The sequence below is a fragment of the Crinia signifera genome, chromosome 7, assembly GCF_055691185.1.
Source record: "Crinia signifera chromosome 7, ASM5569118v1, whole genome shotgun sequence".
Taxonomy (NCBI): domain Eukaryota; kingdom Metazoa; phylum Chordata; class Amphibia; order Anura; family Myobatrachidae; genus Crinia; species Crinia signifera.
In genome coordinates, this window is record NC_139223.1 from 38,362,144 (window position 1) to 38,382,276 (window position 20,133).

Sequence of the window (20,133 nt, forward strand, 5' to 3'; positions counted from 1 at the left end):
GCTGACGTCATCAGTCTGAGAGGTGCTCCCCCTGGCTGCCAGCGGCTGTATCTGCAGCTCATTGCAGCAGCAGCAGCAGGGAGGAGGGAGCCGGACGGAACGAAGCACACGCAGCCATCTTCATTGAGGGCACAGTGCCGCGGCCCAGCACGTAGATGCCGCGGCAGCCCAGTGAGGTAGGCGGCCCATTCTGACTTAAAAGGTGGCGGCCCACCGGGAAACGGCCCGGTTTCCCGGTGGGCCAATCCGCCCCTGAATAAACTTGAAAGTTTGGGATTGGATTCTAAGATAGTTGAATGGATAAGAGCGTGGTTGCAGGACAGAAAACAGAGAGTTGTAGTAAACGGAGTACAGTCAAAGGAGGGAAAGGTTACAAGTGGAGTACCCCAGGGATCTGTACTTGGACCGGTGCTTTTTAATATCTTTATTGGTGATATTGCAAATGGAATTGAGGGTAAAATGTGCCTTTTTGCAGATGACACAAAGGTATGCAACAGGGTAGACACACCAGGAGGGGTAAAACAAATGATTGAGGATCTAGGTAGATTAGAGAAATGGTCAAGAGAATGGCAACTACAGTTTAATGCCAAAAAATGCAAAATCATGCACTTGGGTCTCAGAAATCCAAAGACTCAATATAGTATAAATGGCACTATAATGGAAACTACTGAGGAAGAGAGGTATCTAGGTGTCACTATTTCAGGGGACTTAAAAGCAGGTAGGCAATGTAACAAAGCAATGAAGAAGGGAAGTCAGATGCTTGGTTGCATAGGGAGAGGTATCAGCAGTAGAAAGAAAGAAGTAATAATGCCACTGTATAGGTCATTGGTACGACCTCATCTAGAGTACTGTGTTCAGTTCTGGAGGCCATATCTCCAGAAGGATATAAATACATTAGAGACTGTACAAAGAAGAGCAACTAAAATGGTGCATGGCCTACATCACAAAACGTACCAGGAAAGACTAAAAGATCTTAATATGTATACTTTATAGCAGAGAAGGGAAAGGGGGGACATGATAGAAACTTTCAAATATATCAAGGGCTTTAACAAGGTACAGGTGGGAGACATTCTTCACAGGAAGAGGAGCAACAGAACACAAGGACATGTACTGACACTAGAGGGAGGAAGATTCAGGGGAAATGTGAGGAAGAATTTTTGGTACTTCTTTTTTTTTTTTTTTTTTTTTGCGTTTTTATTTACATTTTCCATAAGAACATACAATACAATACAATCACAAACATACATCACAGCAATAAATTAATATCACGAGTAGTTATACAAGCACCACCCTATTTGGTTCGGCTTCCCCATATTGGCCGACTCACCCTTTACATATCCATATTGTTAACACAATCCCTGCACACTGTCCCACGTCCTTTCCTGGATGGAATGAAATCCCCTCACTCACCACCCTCTCCTCTTGTTGCGCCTGGCCCTTTCTCCGTCTCATTCCCCTTTCTATACTAGCTGCCTCCTATTCCCCATCCCCCCCACTATCATCGATCGCCCGCGTTTCCTGATTCCATGATTCCGCGAAGCGTCCCGTCCACCCTATTTCAAACTTTATGCCCTGTGGTCCCCCGTTTTTAAAGTTCCCTGTAGGCTAGAGGGCAGGCTTCCATAATTCCAAGGGCAAACACACACAAAAAAAAAAAGGAAAACCCCATACAACAATAGTGTTTATCACAAACCAACACAAGGTTTGTGTTAACCTTTACTTACATTCCAATGTGCCCGTGAAGCCTTATCTCGCTCAGAGAGCATTCTATTTAAACCTTCTGAGCTCACTATGTGAAAAGTGACTCTTGTATGACCATACCTATTTCCTCTCAATCTAGTATGGAATAACGTGCAACTCGTGACTATGTGACGTCCTGCCCCATTCAGTAAAAAACCGAAAGGGAGCCCCCTACCCCTATCTATCATACTTATCATCCTCAATACCCTTCTACATCTACGTATACCCGTGCCATCATTGTCTATGGCTCTGTGTTGTGCCAACATAGGTATCCTTAAACCTTGTTTACCCACTAATCCTACAAACTATCTTGCCCTGCAGTGCTCTTTTACTATCTAAAGTGTCGCTTGTAGTCCCCTGTCCTAGTCGCCAAAAAAAAAAAAAAACCCTTTTCTTTTTTTCCTTGCTTACCGATCTGCCCTCTCACTGTTGGAAACTTTAAAGTAGCCTGACTTGTTCCAGGGGCCCCATATTCCCTGGTACTTAACATAGGATCCTCTAGATGCAAATACATATTTTTCATGTTCGCTAGTCTGATTAACCAAGTTGACCCATTCTCCAAGATTCGGAGCCGTGGGGGACATCCACCGTCTAGCTATTATCACCTTGGCTAGGGCCGCGATGCTTCTTGCCAACTGCCTCAAATCCCCATTAATTGCTACTTCCTTCCATATACCTAAAACCAAGTTTATTTGGGCTAGGGTTTCCCTTACCTCCCCCCAGAACCTACTAATATCCCTACAGCTCCAAAGTAGATGGTCGAATGTAGCCGGCCCTTCCCCACATCTAGGGCATCCATCGGACGTTGACCCTGAAAGTTTTTTAACTTTGACCGGGGTAATATAGATCCTATGGAGGATATTAAATTGGACCTGTTGTGTTCGCATTAAATTAGTCGACTGCCGAGGACTTGCCAGAGCCGTTCTCCACCCATTTTCGTCCAGCTGAGGGATATCCTCGGTCCATTTGGCCCGCAGGACCCCCAGCTCCTCGGATTGAGAGAAAGAATGAAGATACTGGTACATTTTAGACATTCGCTTCCCTTTTGCTAGTTGTTTTATAAAAGTTTTACATGGGGCCTCCTCCACCTCCCAGGTTTCTGCCTTGCCCCCTTGGGTCATGGCACTTCTTACTTGCAAATATCTAAAAAATACTTCCTTGGGCAAACTAAATTCTACTTGTAGCTGGGAGAAGGATTTCACCATCCCGTCTTGACACCATTGTCCCATATTCGTGATGCCATACCCACGCCACACTATCCCACCTTGTTGTTCTTTAAGTTCCCTCATTCCTGGCAGGGACAGGATAGGGGTGTCTGGGTCCAGACCCTCTGCTTTTGTTAATTTGCAAGACCATCTCCATACCCTGACCGCTTGACTGATCAGTGGAGGGAGATTTCGACGGAGCCCACTCACAAACAATCTTTGGAGAGGCGAGAAGTCTGGATCCACACACTCCACCAGGCTTTGTAATTCAGCGGGGACCTCCTCTGGCTTGACCCACGCACAGTTTTGTACCATCTGTGCGGCCATATAATATAATTTAAAGTCAGGAAGGGCCAAGCCCCCTTTTTCCCTGTCCCGGCAGACAATATCCATTCTAACTCTAGGCAATTTATCCCTCCATACGAACGAGGAGACTATACTCTTTATCTTCCTAAAGTGTTCATCCTTTATGAAGACAGGAGAGTGTTGGGCAATATACAAGAATTTAGGCAGAATTGCCATCTTGACCAAGTTGACCCGGCCAAGTTGTGAGATCTGAAGTCTTGACCAACTCCTACACTTCGACTTAAGATCGTTAATAAACGGGATGAGGTTGTCGGGGATAAAATCGACTGAGTTCCTGGCCACCACAATTCCCAAGTACCGAAATTTTTCCACCAATTTTAACTGTGCATCTATCGCAATGCTTGTCCCCCCGTATTTCCCTAGCTGCATATAGTTGGATTTGCCCCAATTCATTCTAAGCCCGGAGTATCCCCCATATTCCTGAATATATTTTATCACCCTTGATAGATCTCCAGGTACAGCCAGTCCAACCAGGAGGTCATCCGCATATAACGAGACTAAGTTTCTACTGGGCCCGCCTCCCCCATTCCCACCCCCCAGAGCCGCCCTCAGGACACACGCGAGCGGTTCCACCACCACCGCAAACAGCAGAGGGGATAGAGGACATCCCTGGCGCGTGCCCCTGGAGAGAGAGAAGGAGGGAGACGTGAACCCATTTATGGTCACTCTGGCTTTAGGGTTTTGATACAGCAGTGATATCCGTTTAATATACCTTTCCCCGAACCCGAATGCCCGCAACACCCTCCATAGGAATGGCCATTCGACCGAGTCGAACGCCTTGTTTGCATCAAAAGATGCGAGCAAAGCATCCAACCCCCCCAGTTCAACCCCCTGGAGGTAGGTATACGCCCTTCTAAGATTAATCATAGTGGACTTCCCAACCATAAATCCAGTTTGGTCTGGATGAACCACTTGATGTATAACTGTCTGGAGCCTAGTTGCTAATATTTTAGCATAAATCTTAGCGTCAACCGTTATGAGTGATATAGGCCTATATGAGTCGACACGGGTCGGGTTTTTCCCACTTTTAGGGATCATTATTATTGCGGCCTCAGTCATTGACTGGGGGATACACTCCTCTGCCTCCATGTGCTGAAATACCTTCAGCAAACGCGGGCCTAGTTTATTTATATATTTCTGGTACACCTCCCCGGGAAGACCATCCAACCCAGGGGCTTTACCCCCTGGGAAGGAGTTGACTGCCATTTTCACTTCCTCAACTGACAGAGGGGCCTCCAATATTTCTCTTGATGAGGGCAACAAATTTGGGAGATCTAGCTGTGCCAGGTAGTCGTCAATTTCTTCGTTACTACGATCTAATTTGGATTTATACACTTCTACCAAATGTGTAGAGAAGAGCTCTGTAATTTCAGGGGTCTTAATCACCACTTCGCCTGTTTCTAATTTAATCATGGGGATAATGTTAGATGGGCTATCCTGCTTCATTAGGTGGGCCAAAAACTTCCCTGTTCGATCAGAATTAGCATACCACTTATGTGACCCAACCCCCAACCTCTGACAGGTCACCTCCTGTAGATACTCCACCCATTCTTTTTGGGCAGACTGCCACAAAGACCTGGCTTGGTCGGATTTACTTAACAAAAAAGCATTCTCCAGATCCATCACTCTTGCTTCCAGTTCCTTAGCCCTTTCACGATTCAAGACCTTCAAATATGCTATCCTTTTGATAAAAACCCCTCTCAAATAGGCCTTGAACGCATCCCAGACGAAAATATTGGGGGAGGACCCCACATTACCCTAAAAAAACTCCTCTATCGTTGCCTCCATCCCCTCCTGTTCTCCCATTTGCGCTAACCAATATGCCTGTAATTTCCAGTATCTAAACCCTATCGGGGTCTCAAGATCCACCTCCATTTTTACCGGGGAATGGTCAGAAATCCCTCGGGCTTTATAGTCTACATGTTTAATTATGGTAAGGGCTTTGTCTGAAACAAGAATCAAATCGATCCTGGAGAATGCTTTGTGGGAGGAGGAGTAGCAGGAAAACTGCTGTACCTCGGGATTTCTCTACTTCTTTACTTTCACGGCGCCAGCATGGCGCCGCGCTACTTCAGGGTTACGCTCGCCACAATCTAAGTAAAATAAACTAAGTTAACGCCATGCCAACATGGATAGTTCATACCTCCACTATCCATGTTGGCATGGAGTTGATTTTAATTAGCGTGGCGAGCGTAGCGAGCCACCGAGCCCGCAGCGTGGGCGAGCGAAGCGAGCCCCGCAAGGGGCCATGCTGGCGCCGTGAAAGTAAAGAAGTACCGAATTTTTTCACAGAAAGAGTAGTAGATAAGTGGAATAGCCTCCCAACAGAGGTGGTAGATGCAAATACAGTAGTACAATTTAAACATGCTTGGTATAAGCATATTGATATCCTTACAAAAAAATAAGGATCAAATATGGTTTGAGGTAACATGTTTAAAAAAAGGGGCAGACTAGATGGGCCAAGTGGTTCTTATCTGCCGTCAAATTCTATGTTTCTATGGATCATTGGGCAGACAGCAACTACTGTAGGTGGACAAGCATGAGGTTGTCACCACTAGGTTGACATTCATGAAGGTCGACATGACTGAAGGTCAACAGGGGTTGGGTCGACAGGTCATTAGGTCGACATGGGGTTTTTCGCCTTCTTTTTGCCCCAAATTTCGAAACAGTCGACATGGACACTAAAAAAGCGCACTGCGTCCCCACGGTGCCTCACTACGCTCGGCACACTATTTTATTCTCCCACCACATCCTAGTGGATCGTAGGGCATGAAATACTGCCTGTCGGCACATGTCAGCTAAAAAAACAGTGAAAACCCCCATGTCGACCTTTTGACTGTCGACCTTCCCCATGTCGACCTAATACTTGTGTCGACCTAATGACTTGTCGACCTAACCCATGTCGATCTTCAGTCATGTTGACCTTCATACATGTCGACCTTATAATTGAAAACCGTCAATATCGCTTCTGTGGCTAACTCGACTAACATCAGTTTTGCAGGGGGATACGGTCATTGGGTCACCAGCAAGTTGTTAAACCGTCATAGGGTCGAAACCATTAGGTCGACATGCATTTAGGTCGACATGTGTCTAGGTCAACATGAGTCTAGGTCGAGATAGGTTAGGCCGACATGGTCATTAGGTCGACATGGGTTAGGTCGACATAGGGTTTTTCACAGGTGGTATTTCATGCCCTACCATCCACTAGGGCGTGGTGGAAGAATAAAATAGTGTACCGAGCGCAGCGAGCCATGCAAGGAGACGCGGTGCACTTTAACCTGTGTCCTTGTCGACTGTGTCGACATTCGGGTTAAAAAACTGAAAAATCCCACGTTGACCTTTTCACTGTCGAGAACACCCATGTTGACCTAATGACCATGTTGATCTTATGACCCTGTCGACCTAGACTCATGTCGACCTTCCTGCATGTCGATCTAATGGTGTCGGCCTAATGACTGTCTAACAACTTGCTGGTAACCAACTGATCCACAGCCTTTGCAAGTGTCACACCCGGCATTAGAAACCATGACCTTACTGATGGAGCTATTTGGGGGGCACCAATATGTATCTTGCCTCCGGGCAACTGGCACGAACTTACGCCACTGGCTACCACAGGGCATGTGCAGCGGCTCCGCTCTGTCCCATACACTGTATGATGTGGCGGCAGCTCTACTGATCGTATTATATACCAGTGCTATTGTTGTTATAATTTGCGCCACTTGCCAGTAGGAGGGGGGTCTCCAGGAAACAAGAAACCCCCTGTGTTTGCCTATCCCCAGGTTATCTACCCCTCATCTAAAATATGGGAAAATAGAGTAAATGTGGATTAATCTGCTGTATCGTCTAAATCAGTGGTTCCCAACCTGGGGTACTAGTACCCCTGGGGGTACTCTGCAGACCAGTTGGGGGTACTTGAAAATAGTATTGGTAATGGCGGAAGATGAAAAAAAAGTATTTTGATGGTAGAAGAAGAAGATTTATTGCTATGGTGAAGATCTATGTTGTCACTTATGGTTCTGTCTTCAGCGTCATCAGCATCATCAGCGTCTCATTGTGCTTTCGTCTGACCTGCAATCCAATGGGAGCTACCCATGCTGCCCTCAGACATCAGCAATCATCTGCCCTGCACTGACACGGGTGGAAGAAGCAGCAGCATTAATCCTACAGGTGTAAGTGGGAACCCTGGAGACAGTACACAGCCAGCAGCCAGACACGGAAGGGCACGATTCCTGTATGCTACTCTTTAATATAAGGACATGCATAAGGACACGCAAACCGCTCACTTCCACTCCACTCGTATTGTCTATATTTTAAATTGAGAGGAGGGGTACTCATCAATGAAAAGCCTAATCAAGGGGTACGGGAGAGAAAAAAGGTTTGGAACCACTGGTCTAAATGATTTGTGAACGAAGATGAGAAATCTGCAGAAAACATGGGATGGGCTACGCAGCAGAGGTACATCCTGTATGTGAGGCGTGGTCCTGTTCATATCTACTTATTACATAGCTAGTGAGGTAATCAGGACTGATTATATGATGATAAATGGTATATACCAGTGGTTCCCAACCCTGGTCCTCAATGACCCCCAACAGTGCACGTTTTCCAGGTCTCCTCACAGAATCACAAGTGACATAATTAGCTTCACCGGTGGATCTTTTAAAATGTGTCGGAATAATGAGTGTACCTGCTGGGAGACCCAGGGCCGCCACTAGAAATGTTGGGGCCCGGGCCTGATCTACAGTCCGGGCCCCCAGCGGCACAGCGCCATACCTCCAACCCCCCCCCCCCTGGGTGCGCCCGCACGCCCACCCCCGCCTGCCAGCCCACCCCCCGCCTGCCAGTACCATGCCTCCCCATTACTTACCATCATGTTGCTCCTCGCTCCTTCAGTCTCCATGGTTCGACTCTGAGCGCACACTGCACAGTGCAGCCTGCAGAGCGCCGAGCTGCACTGTGTTATTGTGCGTGCCTGTGCGGGGGAGGTAGGGCTGGCTGCCGGGTGAGAAACGCTGGGTGTGGGGGTAGGGGGGCTGTGGGCAGCTGCCCGAGCCCCTCCAGAGACCGGGGCCCGGGATAGCTGTGCCCAGGGCACCCCCCTTGTCGGCAGCCCTAAGGAGACCTGGAAAACATGCATTGATGGGGGTACTTGAGGACCAGGGTTGGGAACCACTGGTATATACAGTATATCTGTAACCAACAACCCTTCTTCTCTTCATTGCTCCCCCTATACCAGTGATTCCCAAACTGTGTGCCGTGGCTCCCTGGGGTGCCTCGGAACACTTCCAGAGGTGCCATGGGTCGGTGGTCCAGGACCAATTCAAATTATTTATGAGCAATTATTTATGGACAAAATCAGTGCTGGTGGCTGCCAGTCATAAAATATGTGTACAAACAGAAGCAAATCATGAATTTTAACACATAACTGAACCTAGAAATCACATATAAACAAAATCTACTTAATTGTATATAATTTTTTATTCGCCTAGGGGTGCCGTGGACACATTTTGATACTCTAGGGTGCCGTGATTCAAAAGAGATTGGGAACCCCTGCCCTATACACACATTTGGCCGATTCAGTCCTCTTCACACAGATCCGAATTCATCCCCTCCACAGATGGTTTGGGTCTGCGCATTGTCGGCAATGTCGGCTGCCAATGCCTTCAGCTAAGTTTTTCTTTGCTGAGGTGCTCGCAACCTGAGTGACAGGCAGGGGGTACGAGGAACTAAGCTGTGGGGGGTTAGGCTCCGAGGAGAGAATTAGAGTTAGGCTCCAGGGAAGAGGGTTCTTGTTAGGCTGCGGGAGGGGAGGGTTAGGGGTGTCTGTGGCAGTCTGAAGCTGATTGGCTGATAGGAACAACTTCTCCACAGATCAAAAAACACTTCTTTGTAGTTATTATTTATCATTATTATTTATAGCTTTTTTCATTGCCCAATTCCCATGACTAAACTCACAGGAGAAGGAACCGGTACAGTGGTAATATTTATAACGGTCACTTAAAGTTTTGAACCAAAAGAAATTATTTATTCTGCTGATGATGATGTATTCATGTGAGCTGCTACACACAATGAAGGCACCCATTTTGTATGCTGGACCAGTCTTTACCCTTCCAGCTTATAAGGAAGTTCTACCACTATGTAGGTTGAGACACACACACAGTAACCGCCATTGAGAAACCAGATTGCAAATTCAGAAAATAGATCTTCTTTCTCTTCTATTCCAGGAGACTTCTGCACCATACAGGATGAAGATATCTCTCAGAGCTGTGGTGGCGGTAGCAATTACAGCGCCCATCCTTCTGCTGGTGTTTCATCAGAAAAAGATGCAGGTACTGTACCAACAAAGTTAATTTATCAACACTCTATCTCAGGCATGTCCAAACTATGGCCCTCCAGCTGTTGTGAAACTACATGTCCCATCATGCCTTGCCACAGTTTTGCTTTTAGGGAATGCGAAAACTATGGCAAGGCATGCTGGGATGTGTAGTTTCACAACAGCTGGAGTGCCACTGTTTGGACATGCCTGCTCTATCTCATCCTGCTGTGCCCTAAGTATTTAACCACTGAACTGGTGGCGTCACATCGGGTGTGATAGCAGCGAGGTGGGTAGTTTCCTCTATCTCTTGTCATACATTGGAATGAGTTAGTTATGCACATGGACGATACCGGCCTACTTTTTCTATGTCCTCCCCAGGAGATGCCCAGAGAGTAGCCTGTCCACTCCACTTCAGGAAGGGGAGGGGCAAAAGTGACGCAATTTGTGGCATTTGGCAGGGCTTAAATTACACAATTTCACACAATTACCTGTATTTGGGGGGTGGGGGGCCTGGGGGCGTACAGATGGAGCCGTCCTCATCTAGCCCTTTAAAGTGAGTAATAGGATTACGCTGCTAATCTCCTACTGTATTGTTATATGTAATGTATTGCAGCTGAGAACAATAGGCCTTGGCTCAGCATGGCTTGCCATGGGGGAGATTCTCTAAGCTAAAAATGCGGTAAAAACCCCGTTATCGGGGTTTTTACCGCATTTTGGGATGCTGTAAGCATCCCCCTCCGGGTTACCGCGGCGGGGGGGCATCGCCATAAAAATGTGGCGATGCCCCATAGAAGCCAATGGGCTTCTACCGCATCCCACCACCGCCCCGCAACGACTATCCCCCCCCCCCCGCCGCCCCGCATCGCCCCCTCACCTGTGTCCGGGCAGCCCAGAGCTGTGCTGCCCGGACCTGTGACCTCCTCCCTGCACTGATCCTCTTCCGGGGGGGGGGGCTGCCGGGACCTGCTGGGACCCGGCGACTCTCACCGCAAAGGACAGCTCTTTTTTTTTATAAATATATTCTTTATTCCTTTTTCGCAATTCATGTATTTAACACATATTAAAAAGACAGGATATATCTTCTTCACAATATCAAATGTTACAATACATAAATACATAAAGCCCCCCCCCCCCCCCCCCCCCCGCCTGGGTGGTTAAAACTATTCTTCGAGTTTATGCTATTTGCGTCTTACATTTCGATTTTGAGACTTTTACTATTACCATCTGGGGAATCTGGCTTTCTGTTGATGTTTAGCCTGCTATCCTTAGCATCTGGAGTTCTCCGTAAGGTGAATATTGTGAATTTTAGTGTACATTTATTGTGATTCAGAAGATAGTGAACCATTCTCAGGTTTATTATACCTTTAAAGTGCTTCACAGAGACAAAGGGAAGATAAACATTGCTGATACTCATATAAATTTAAAGTGCTTCAGTGAACCAAGCTTATTCACCTAAGTTGCTAAGGGATGGTGGAAGCTAAGTGCTGTGTAAATATACATGTCATATTGTCTACATTTTCTATTAGTTACTTCACACTCATTTTTCGTTGTGCAAATGCACTTTTAATAGTTTACATGTGTTTAAGGGGTTTTAACTACTACCCATCGTGCTTAATTAAAAAGAAAAAAACAAAGAAAAGGTAGAAAAAAAAAAAAAAAAAGACCAGGTTCCATTATTGTCTATCCAGCGATGCCAGGTTTTTTTTATGTTTATACAGAGCATTCCTGCTGATATACAGATATTTTTCCTGTTTAACAGTATAGTTTACCAGCTAGGTTATGCTAGGGCCGTTTTTCGCCATCCAACTTTTGGCGATTATAACCTTTGCCAGTGAGCATACGTTCTTAATGTATTGCCGGTCACCGGGTTCTATTTGTCTAGCTTCTAAGATGTTAAGAAGACAGCTTCTGGGAGTCAAGATTTTTTTGGGAATACCTGAGTCTACCAGTGTTTGTATGATTTCCCCCCAGAAGTCGGCCACGCACTGACATTGCCATAGAAGGTGGAAAAATGTGCCCTGATGGATGTTGCATTTGGGGCATAGTGCAGTTGCTCGACCCTTAAATTTGACCAGACGAGTTGTTGATAGATACGCTCTATGTGTAATAAAAAATTGGACCTGTTGTACCCTTAAAGCGTTTGTAGAGCTCTTAATTGATACCACCGCATTGCGCCATTCCTCCTCATCTATAGGCTCTAGATCCTGCACCCACTTCTTCCTCAGTAAATCCATCGCGTCTATCCCTTTGTCCCGATTTAATCGCTTATATAGTCGACTTATCAAGTTTTTTTTACCTCCGGTCTTTATTAGCGTTTTCAATGGGGATTCGCATATGGCGGGGTACCCCCCTGCAAATTGGGTGTCTAGGGCCGCCTTCAACTGTAGGTATCGGAAAAAATAGGATTTTGGTAAGCCAAATTCAACCTTAAGTTCTGCAAATGTTTTTATACGTCCCGAGGAGTATATTTGTCCGATAGTTGAGATAGAATATCTATTCCACACTTCCCTGACCTGTATTGTTTTCAGTTCCTTGAAGATTAATGGATCATCTATTGGGTGCTGTGGGTCCACCCCGTGGGTGTCTACCAATTTATCTACCTCCTGCCAGACTTTGATAGCCTGCCGCACTAATGGTGGATCCTTAGGATAGATAGTTGTTTGCAAAATTCTATTTGTTGGGTGGCAGTGAGGTGTGGCCAAGGCTACAACCGCCAGGGCCATACCACTATCCTCATCTTCTATCAACCAGGGACGTATTTGCGATATTTGGGCGGATAAATAGTATAAGCGGAAGTCTGGAAGCCCCAGGCCCCCTGCTCGCTTATCCATCATTAGTTTGTTTAGCTGCACTTTTGGCCGAGTATTATGCCATATAAATGAGGAGAGCTTACTATTAAATTTCCTAAATATCGTTTTAGGAAGAAAAACAGGGGAGTGCTGAATTATATATAGTAACTGGGGAAGCACCGTCATTTTGATTAGATTAATCCGACCGGTGACTGTCAGGGGTAGCCTGCCCCATGTTTTAAATGTATTATCTAATTTCTCTAGTATCGGAAGAATGTTATGTTGAATGAATTCCTCTGTATTGCGGGTTATCTGAATCCCGAGATATTTAAATTTAGTTGTCCACTTTAAGGGTAGAGGAGGAGGAAGTAGATGGGTGGGCATATTGCCCAGGTACAGAATATGGGATTTGCTCCAGTTAATTTGGAAGCTAGAAAATCTGCCAAAGCTAGAAATCAATTCGAAGGCCGCAGGGAGTGATGCTCGATAATCAAATAGATAAATCAACAGATCGTCTGCATACAGCGAAATCACGTGGGCCATACGTAATCCTCTTATCTTGTTATGGGTTCTAAATAGGCATGCAAGGGGCTCAATTGCAAGTGAAAACAATAAGGGGGAGAGTGGGCACCCTTGTCTAGTTCCCCTGGCTAGACTGAAGTCCGAAGAGGTCCACCCATTTAACGAGACCCTGGCTGTAGGCCCATTGTATAATAGTTTTATCCATTTGATATAATTTGCACCAAACCCATAGGCCTTCAGAATTGCCCATAAATATGGCCACTCCACCACATCGAATGCTTTGGTAGCGTCCAAAGATATTATTGCTGGTTGGCTATCCAATTCGAGTGGCAGTTGCAGATGGGTGTGTAATCTACGGAGATTGTCCGACGTGGATTTTCCGGGCATAAAACCCGACTGGTTGGGGTGTATTATTTGAAGGATGCACTTTTTTAATCTATTGGCTAGAATTTTTGCCAGAATTTTGGCCTCATTAGATAGCAATGAGTATGAGTCCAGATTACTTGGCTCTTTCCCTTGCTTAAGTATAAGTACCAGTTTTGCCTCGACCATTGAGCCGGGAATCTCTCCTTCCTCGTAGCAACGTGTCAGGGTTGTGTGGAATAGGGGAGCTAATACCTCGATGAATTTCTTAAAAACTTCTACTGGAATCCCGTCAAGACCGGGGGCTTTACTACTTGGGAGTTCTTTTATTGCCTGCACCACTTCAGCAATTTCTATTGGTCTATCAAGTTCTTTATATTTGGGGGAGATGAGGGAGATTGATTTGATCTATATATAACTGTACTTCTTCAGGGGTGCTTTTAAGTTCTGAGGTGTATAGCTCTTTGAAATATTCACAGAACATGTTCCCTATCTGTGGTGTGTCATATATCAGATGGCCTCGTACATCTTTAATTGGGCCAATGCATGTGGGAGGAGTTTCGGCCTTTGCCAGGAATGCAAGGAATCGCCCTGTTTTATCAGCTGTCTGGCTTTACGGGATCGATGGTTCATCAATTTCATATTTTCTTCCCATATTGCCGTCAGCCATGTTTGCTGGGCCTCCTGCCAGTTGTGTTGTGTTACTTCAGATTTATTTTTTAGGTATTTTAATTCTAGGCCCATGCACTTATCTTCCATATCTTGTAGCTTTTCCTTACTGGCCTTTTTTATTTCACAAATTTGTTTCTTAAATGTACCTCGCATAAAGGCTTTAAAAGCATCCCATTCTATGGCTGCATTAGCCGAGCCCTGTTCCCAAAATTCCTGCCAGAGTTTTTTGGTGTTTGCTTCTTGATCTGCATAATTTAACCAGGATGGATTCAATTTCCAGAACCCCTGGCCCCTCTCCATCACATCTGAGAATTCCAGAACTAAAAGGTGAGTGGTCAGATATACCGCAGGGTTTATAGTCGACCTTTTTTACAGAGGGCAAAAGGGAGCTTAATGCGAGCATTAAATCAATTCTGGAAAAAGTCTGATATGCCGGAGAGAAGCAAGAGAACTGCAATTCCTTCGGGTGCCGTTCCCGCCATAGGTCGACCCATCCCAGATTTTGTATGAAATTTAGGAAGGCGGTGCCGCCACGTATTGTTGTGGCGGAACTGCCCCTCCATCTATCCATTTCGGGGTCAAGTATGTTGTTGAAATCCCCTAGACATATTACAGGGACCGAGGAGTTACTGGCTGAAAATGCAATGGCCTTGATCAATATACCATAAGCAAATGGGGGGGGGGGGGGGATATATACTGCTAAAATTAGGATTGGCAAGGAGTTGATTATGCAGTCCAAGAAAACATATCTCCCACCCGGATCTATTTCAACTCGATTGTTTGTGAAAATTACAGTTTTCTTTATTAGAACTGATACCCCTCTAGAGGAGGTTGTGAAAGGGGCATGAAAGGCCCAGCCAATCCATCTTTGTTTAAGTGCCATAAGTTTCCCACCCACCAGGTGCGTCTCCATTAGGCATGCAATATCTACCCCATATGACCGGATTTGGTTCATCACCAGTGAACGTTTAATCTTATTATTTAAGCCTCTGGTGTTCCAAGTCAGTAACTTAACCATCCTTTAGGCTATTTATTTCTGTCCCTACGTGGTATCTCTGCATAGTATAAACATGTGAATATATCTCGTAAGACTGCTCATAGGAATTGATTATATAAACACTCTTTCTATATTCAAAACCCTGTTTTTTACCCCCCAGGCGGCCGCTTCCCTCCCCCCACCCTGTATAACCTTTCCCAGTAGGTATACCTATCCCCCACCCCCTCCATACATACAAGAAAAAAGGGGGGGGGGGAGAGGAAAAGAGAAAAAAAAGAAAAGCAGAAAAATATAATAAAAATATAAAAAAACTGCCATTTGGGGGCTAGAAAAAAGTAAAGAGCCACCCCTGAGCGGGGGAGCTCCCCAACAAGATTACTCTATCAAAAAAAAATGTCTATACATTTCCCGGGATCTGTGTAACTACACCGGCGCCATTTGCTTGGATCCTGGCAGTCTTGAATCGAGCCACTGTGCAGCATCGTTTGGGCTGGAGAAAAAGTATGTTTGACTGTTATCTGACACTCGCAGCTTAGAAGGGAATATCATGGAGTAGCTTATATTTTGTTCTCGTAGTTTTCTCTTGATATCTCCGAATTTTGCTCTTTCTCTTTGCACGTCCAGGGCAAGATCAGGGAAAACAGAGTTCTTATTCCCGTTATACAGTAAGGGGCAGTTAGTGCGTAGTGAGCGCATAATCGTATCTCTGTCTACAAAATTCAGAAATTTTAATATGAATGTTCGTGGTTAAGCCCCAGGGGCGGTGGTCTGGACGGTACTCTGTGGGCACGTTCTGCAACAAATTGTGGTGAAAAAGCAGTTTCGCCTATGGTGTCCCTTAGCAATTTTTCAATGAATTTTGGATGATCTGTTCCCTCTGTACGTTCTGGTAGGCCAACGAATCGGAGGTTATTTCGCCTCATCCTGCCCTCCATCTCTGTTAACCTGAATTTTAGATCAGAGGTTTGCTGGGTATAGTTGTTCATTTTTTGGAGCCATTGGACATTGGTGTCTTCTAGTAGCGATATTCGCTGCTCAGCTTCGCTCATACGGTCAGTTACCAATTTAAGATCAGATTTCATTGATACAATTTCAGCCTGGAGGTCTTTTATCTGCCCCGATAGGCGTGTTTCTGAGTTGGCAATAGCGTCCAGTACCTGTTGCAAGGTAGGAACTGCTGCATGGTCGGGACTTTTATGTTTCGTGGGAGTGGACTGAGGAGTGGTAGTCGGAGTCTGAGGGGGGGTTGCTGGTTTGTGCTCTGGCGAATCTTTCCAATCGAGCAGAGGTTGTGGCATTACCAGTTTTACCCATCTTAATCAAAAGGAGGAGGATGGTAAAAGGTGATGTCCGTGGGCTATATTATGCCCAGTGAGTTTTATATGCCACACACCTATCCCAGAGGTTGGTATTTAGCTGCTGTTACCTAACCTCAGTCTCTCAGTTTGAACAAAAAAAACTCTGGGCCCTTATTCAGGGAGTAAGCTTTGAGGTCTATACTGAGTACACAGTCAGGTAGGTAGGGGAGGAAAAAAAAAAGTTTTTATACTGCACCAGTTCCAGAAGATCTGTCCACTCCCCAGCTGTGCCGTGGTCCCCCACAGGGTCCCCGCAGCACAGTTCAGTTGAAGGGTCGGAGCGGTCGGCACAGCGTAGATCAATCAAACCCGGAGCACCTCCGGAGGTGCAATCAAGATGTCTCGCCTCCAATACTGATCCGCATCCTGCTCAGACTTGTATGTTAGCTATTCTGTTCACCAGGATCATACGGCGTTGGACTGAGACCGTTACCGGGGCTGCTTAAAAGAGCTTCTGGACGCAGCTCCGGGACTTCAGGGACCCCCGCAGAGTCACCGTCTCAGCTTACTCTGCCTGGCGTTGGCGCTGGCACTTTGACCACCGCAGCCTCTCACCTCTGCCCGGGTCGTTTGCACACAGACACCCTATGAGGAGGCGTCCGCTGTGGGTGTTCGCTCCGTCCACAGCCGCAGGGTTACCAGGCGTTTTTGCTTGGCGTGTCCGCCTCTGCTATCACTCTGCGGCCCGGGACCCCTGCTTCCGGCCGCCGTGCGGGAGTGCATCCACTTCCTCCTCCTGCACCCGTCGCTCTTTTGCACTGCTCCCAGCTCTATGGTACTGATTGCCGGTTGCTGAGGGTAGCTATATGCGGTAGGGAGATACGGAGTTTTACTTCATGCTCAAACACCACACACCTTACTCCCGCTCCGTCGTGGCTCCGCCCCTCGCAAAGGACAGCTCTTAACGCAAGAGCTGTCCTTTGCTATAATTATCGCATATGTTAGAACATATGCGATAACTATAATTGCGAAGAGAGACAAAGAGGGGCGGAGATTCTTAGAGAATCTCCCCCCGTGTCTATCCAAAGACAGCTAGATGAGTCTGGCTCCATCTGTACGTGAGGTTTTTTCACCATTCCGGGGGTTCCAGGAGGGGGACACGATTTTCGTGAGTCTCTCAGCCATTCAGCAAAGTAGGCAGGTATGAGATGGACCCCCAAAGCCTTTAAAGTTGTATTGCTGCTGCAGAGATGGGGATACGGTGGTGTACTGTGTCACATTTACAGATGTAGCAGGCTTCATCCTTGGCCGGCGCTCGCCAGATCCCTTCCACTGGCGAGCGCCGGCGTTAGGGACTGGGACGCACATGCGTATCACGCGCACGCGCGTTCCAGTAACACGGTGGCTGGGCAGCGTCTCCCTGCCCATCTCCACTTCAGGGAGACGCTGCCCAGTTTGGGGGGGGGGAGTCAGGCGGTGAGGGGCACCGGCGGCAACGGAGGGGGAGGCGGCGGGGACTGGCGGCAGGCTCCATTGCCACAGGGCATGCGAACGTCACGTGTGCGCACGAACCCTGGCGGTAGCCGGATGCTGGCGGGGGCTCGTGATAGAAGCGCCAGCCCCTGCAAAGATGTAGCCTGCTACATCTGTAGATCCTATGGACAGTGCCAAATTTCCCATTAGACATGTGCCATGGGGCAGCACCTCGACCTTATTTAGATTGACATGCACTGGGTCAACCACTGAAGGTTGACAGGCCTTAGGTTGACAATGGGAAGGTCGACATGAGTTTTTCACATTTCTTTTATCCCGAATGTCAACATAGTCAACATGGACACTGTGCAAGTGTACTGCATCCCTTCGCGTTGCTTGTTGCACTCTGCCATGCTTCGGGCACCTGGCACACTATTATATCCCCCCACCGTAGTTGATGGTAAGCATGAAATACCGCTCGTCGGCACATGTCGTCTCCAAATAAATGTGAAAAATTCATATAGTCCTTTTGACTGTCAACCTTCCCATTGTTGACCTAATGCTTGTATCGACCTTTCCGACCCTTTTCCAACCTTAGCCATGTCGAAAAGGGAAAAAAACTATTGGCGCTGAGAGGGGAGGGGTTAATTGGAACACACCTGTAATGAATTTGTCTAGGGGCACTATCCTTTAGGCTGGAGTCCAAGGTACAGCTATTGTTGGCTGACAGTAAGATACAATAAAAAGAAGAGAACAGGCTGCGCCAGCAGGAGAATGATCAGACACCTGTAATAAACACAAATTGTTTGTACTTTGAAATATAAAATAAATGTATTAATAAAAATATATAGGAAATATATAAGCTGGTGTAAAATTATTATTAAACCATAATTATAAAGTATAAACATATGTCACAATAAAGGGAGAGGAAACATGGGTATAAGACGGCACAAACGCTATATAATAAGACAGTCCACTATGCTGGAGAATATATGGAAGTGAGAATATGGTAAATTACCGTCGCCAGGGTAATTGGCCATGGGTATGGATAAGGAGTGAGAGCCGAGCATCCCCGGGTCTCACTCGATCCGGACACAGGGGGTTATTTTGGTTCACTTTTTCTGACAAATTCCTTCTTAGATAGACAAAACCATGTGCACTGCAGGGGGGCAAATGTAAAATGTGCAGATAGAATTAGATTTGGGTGAGTTATTTTGTTTCTGTGCAGGGTAAATACTGACTGCTTTATTTTTACACTGCAATATAAGATCTCACTTTGAAGTAAAACCCCACCCAAATCTAACTCTCTTTGCACAAGTAACATCTGCCCCCCTGCAGTGCCATGCCATGCCCCCATTTTGTGCTGTGGGGGCATGGCCCTGAGGCTCTGTGAGCCTCTAGCCAAGCCCCCCCTGGATGCGGGGAATAGACGCACAGCGTCTATTTTCCGCTCGCCAGCAACTAACGGGGGACTCCCAACTTGCTAACGAGACACGCCAACGCGTGTTTCGCAAAAGGCTTTTTCAAGGCTTACCGGGCGGGCTCCCCAAAGCTGCTCTTATACCATTCCATCTCTGATATTCATGAGTGTGGGTGTGTACTTCCCTTCTTATTGGCTGTTATCATTAGGTCCATAGTATGGACTCATTAGGAGGTATAACTCCATCAAGAATATCGATGGTTACTTGTGGTATTGCTCCAATTTCAATAGCACCGATATCAAATAAAAAGCTAGTAAAATGATGGCCATTGCTGGAATATTAAGCAAAGAAGAAAATAGAGAAATGACTGGGTTTCAAATAAACTCCCAATGTTATAGCATAGAGAGGTCAAGATTAAGATGTGTAATTATATTAATAATATCTAGATTATCCAATGAGGGTAAGTATAAAAAAATAAATATCAATAAGAAGCACAACGATTCCAAGGCGTGTAAGAGTGCTAATAATGGCAAATTTAGTATATTGTCAGGAACTACAGAGTGGTTGGTCAATAATAATAAATCACATTGTTTCAATGTAAATGCTGTCCTCGGAGAGATGTGTCAATATTTTGTCCCTGCTACGCCTGATATATGCATCGCCTGAAAGTATGTGTGTACTAGACAAAGAATCAAGCCTCATTCTTTCCATAAATATGAAAGGACAAGACTGATATATACATTAACAAATCATAAATTTATGAATATAAGTGTAAGTGAATATCAAAAGATGTAAGTGAATGTGGAGTGCAATATTATTAATGTGTAAATTGCAGCGCTATAGGGATAGTGTGTACAGGGTAATAAGATATTGGTGTTATAGTCATTTTTAGTTACACCATAACCTACTGTAAGCTAGTGAAAAAATGTTTTATTAATAAAAGGTGAAATAAACCCATCTAATACTTGAAGTGT

At 46.0% G+C, this 20,133-nt stretch overlaps 1 protein-coding gene across 1 annotated transcript in view; it reads left to right on the plus strand.

Annotated features, from left to right (window-relative positions):
• Nucleotides 1-9,567: 9,567 nt before the first annotated feature.
• Nucleotides 9,568-20,133, plus strand: part of LOC146019424 (NXPE family member 2-like) — a 37,952-nt gene continuing 27,386 nt past the window's right edge. Inside the window, exon 1 of the mRNA XM_083151962.1 lies at nucleotides 9,568-9,637. Coding sequence (XP_083008088.1) covers nucleotides 9,632-9,637 — 6 coding nt within the window. The 5' untranslated portion in view covers nucleotides 9,568-9,631. The remainder of the gene's footprint in view (nucleotides 9,638-20,133) is intronic.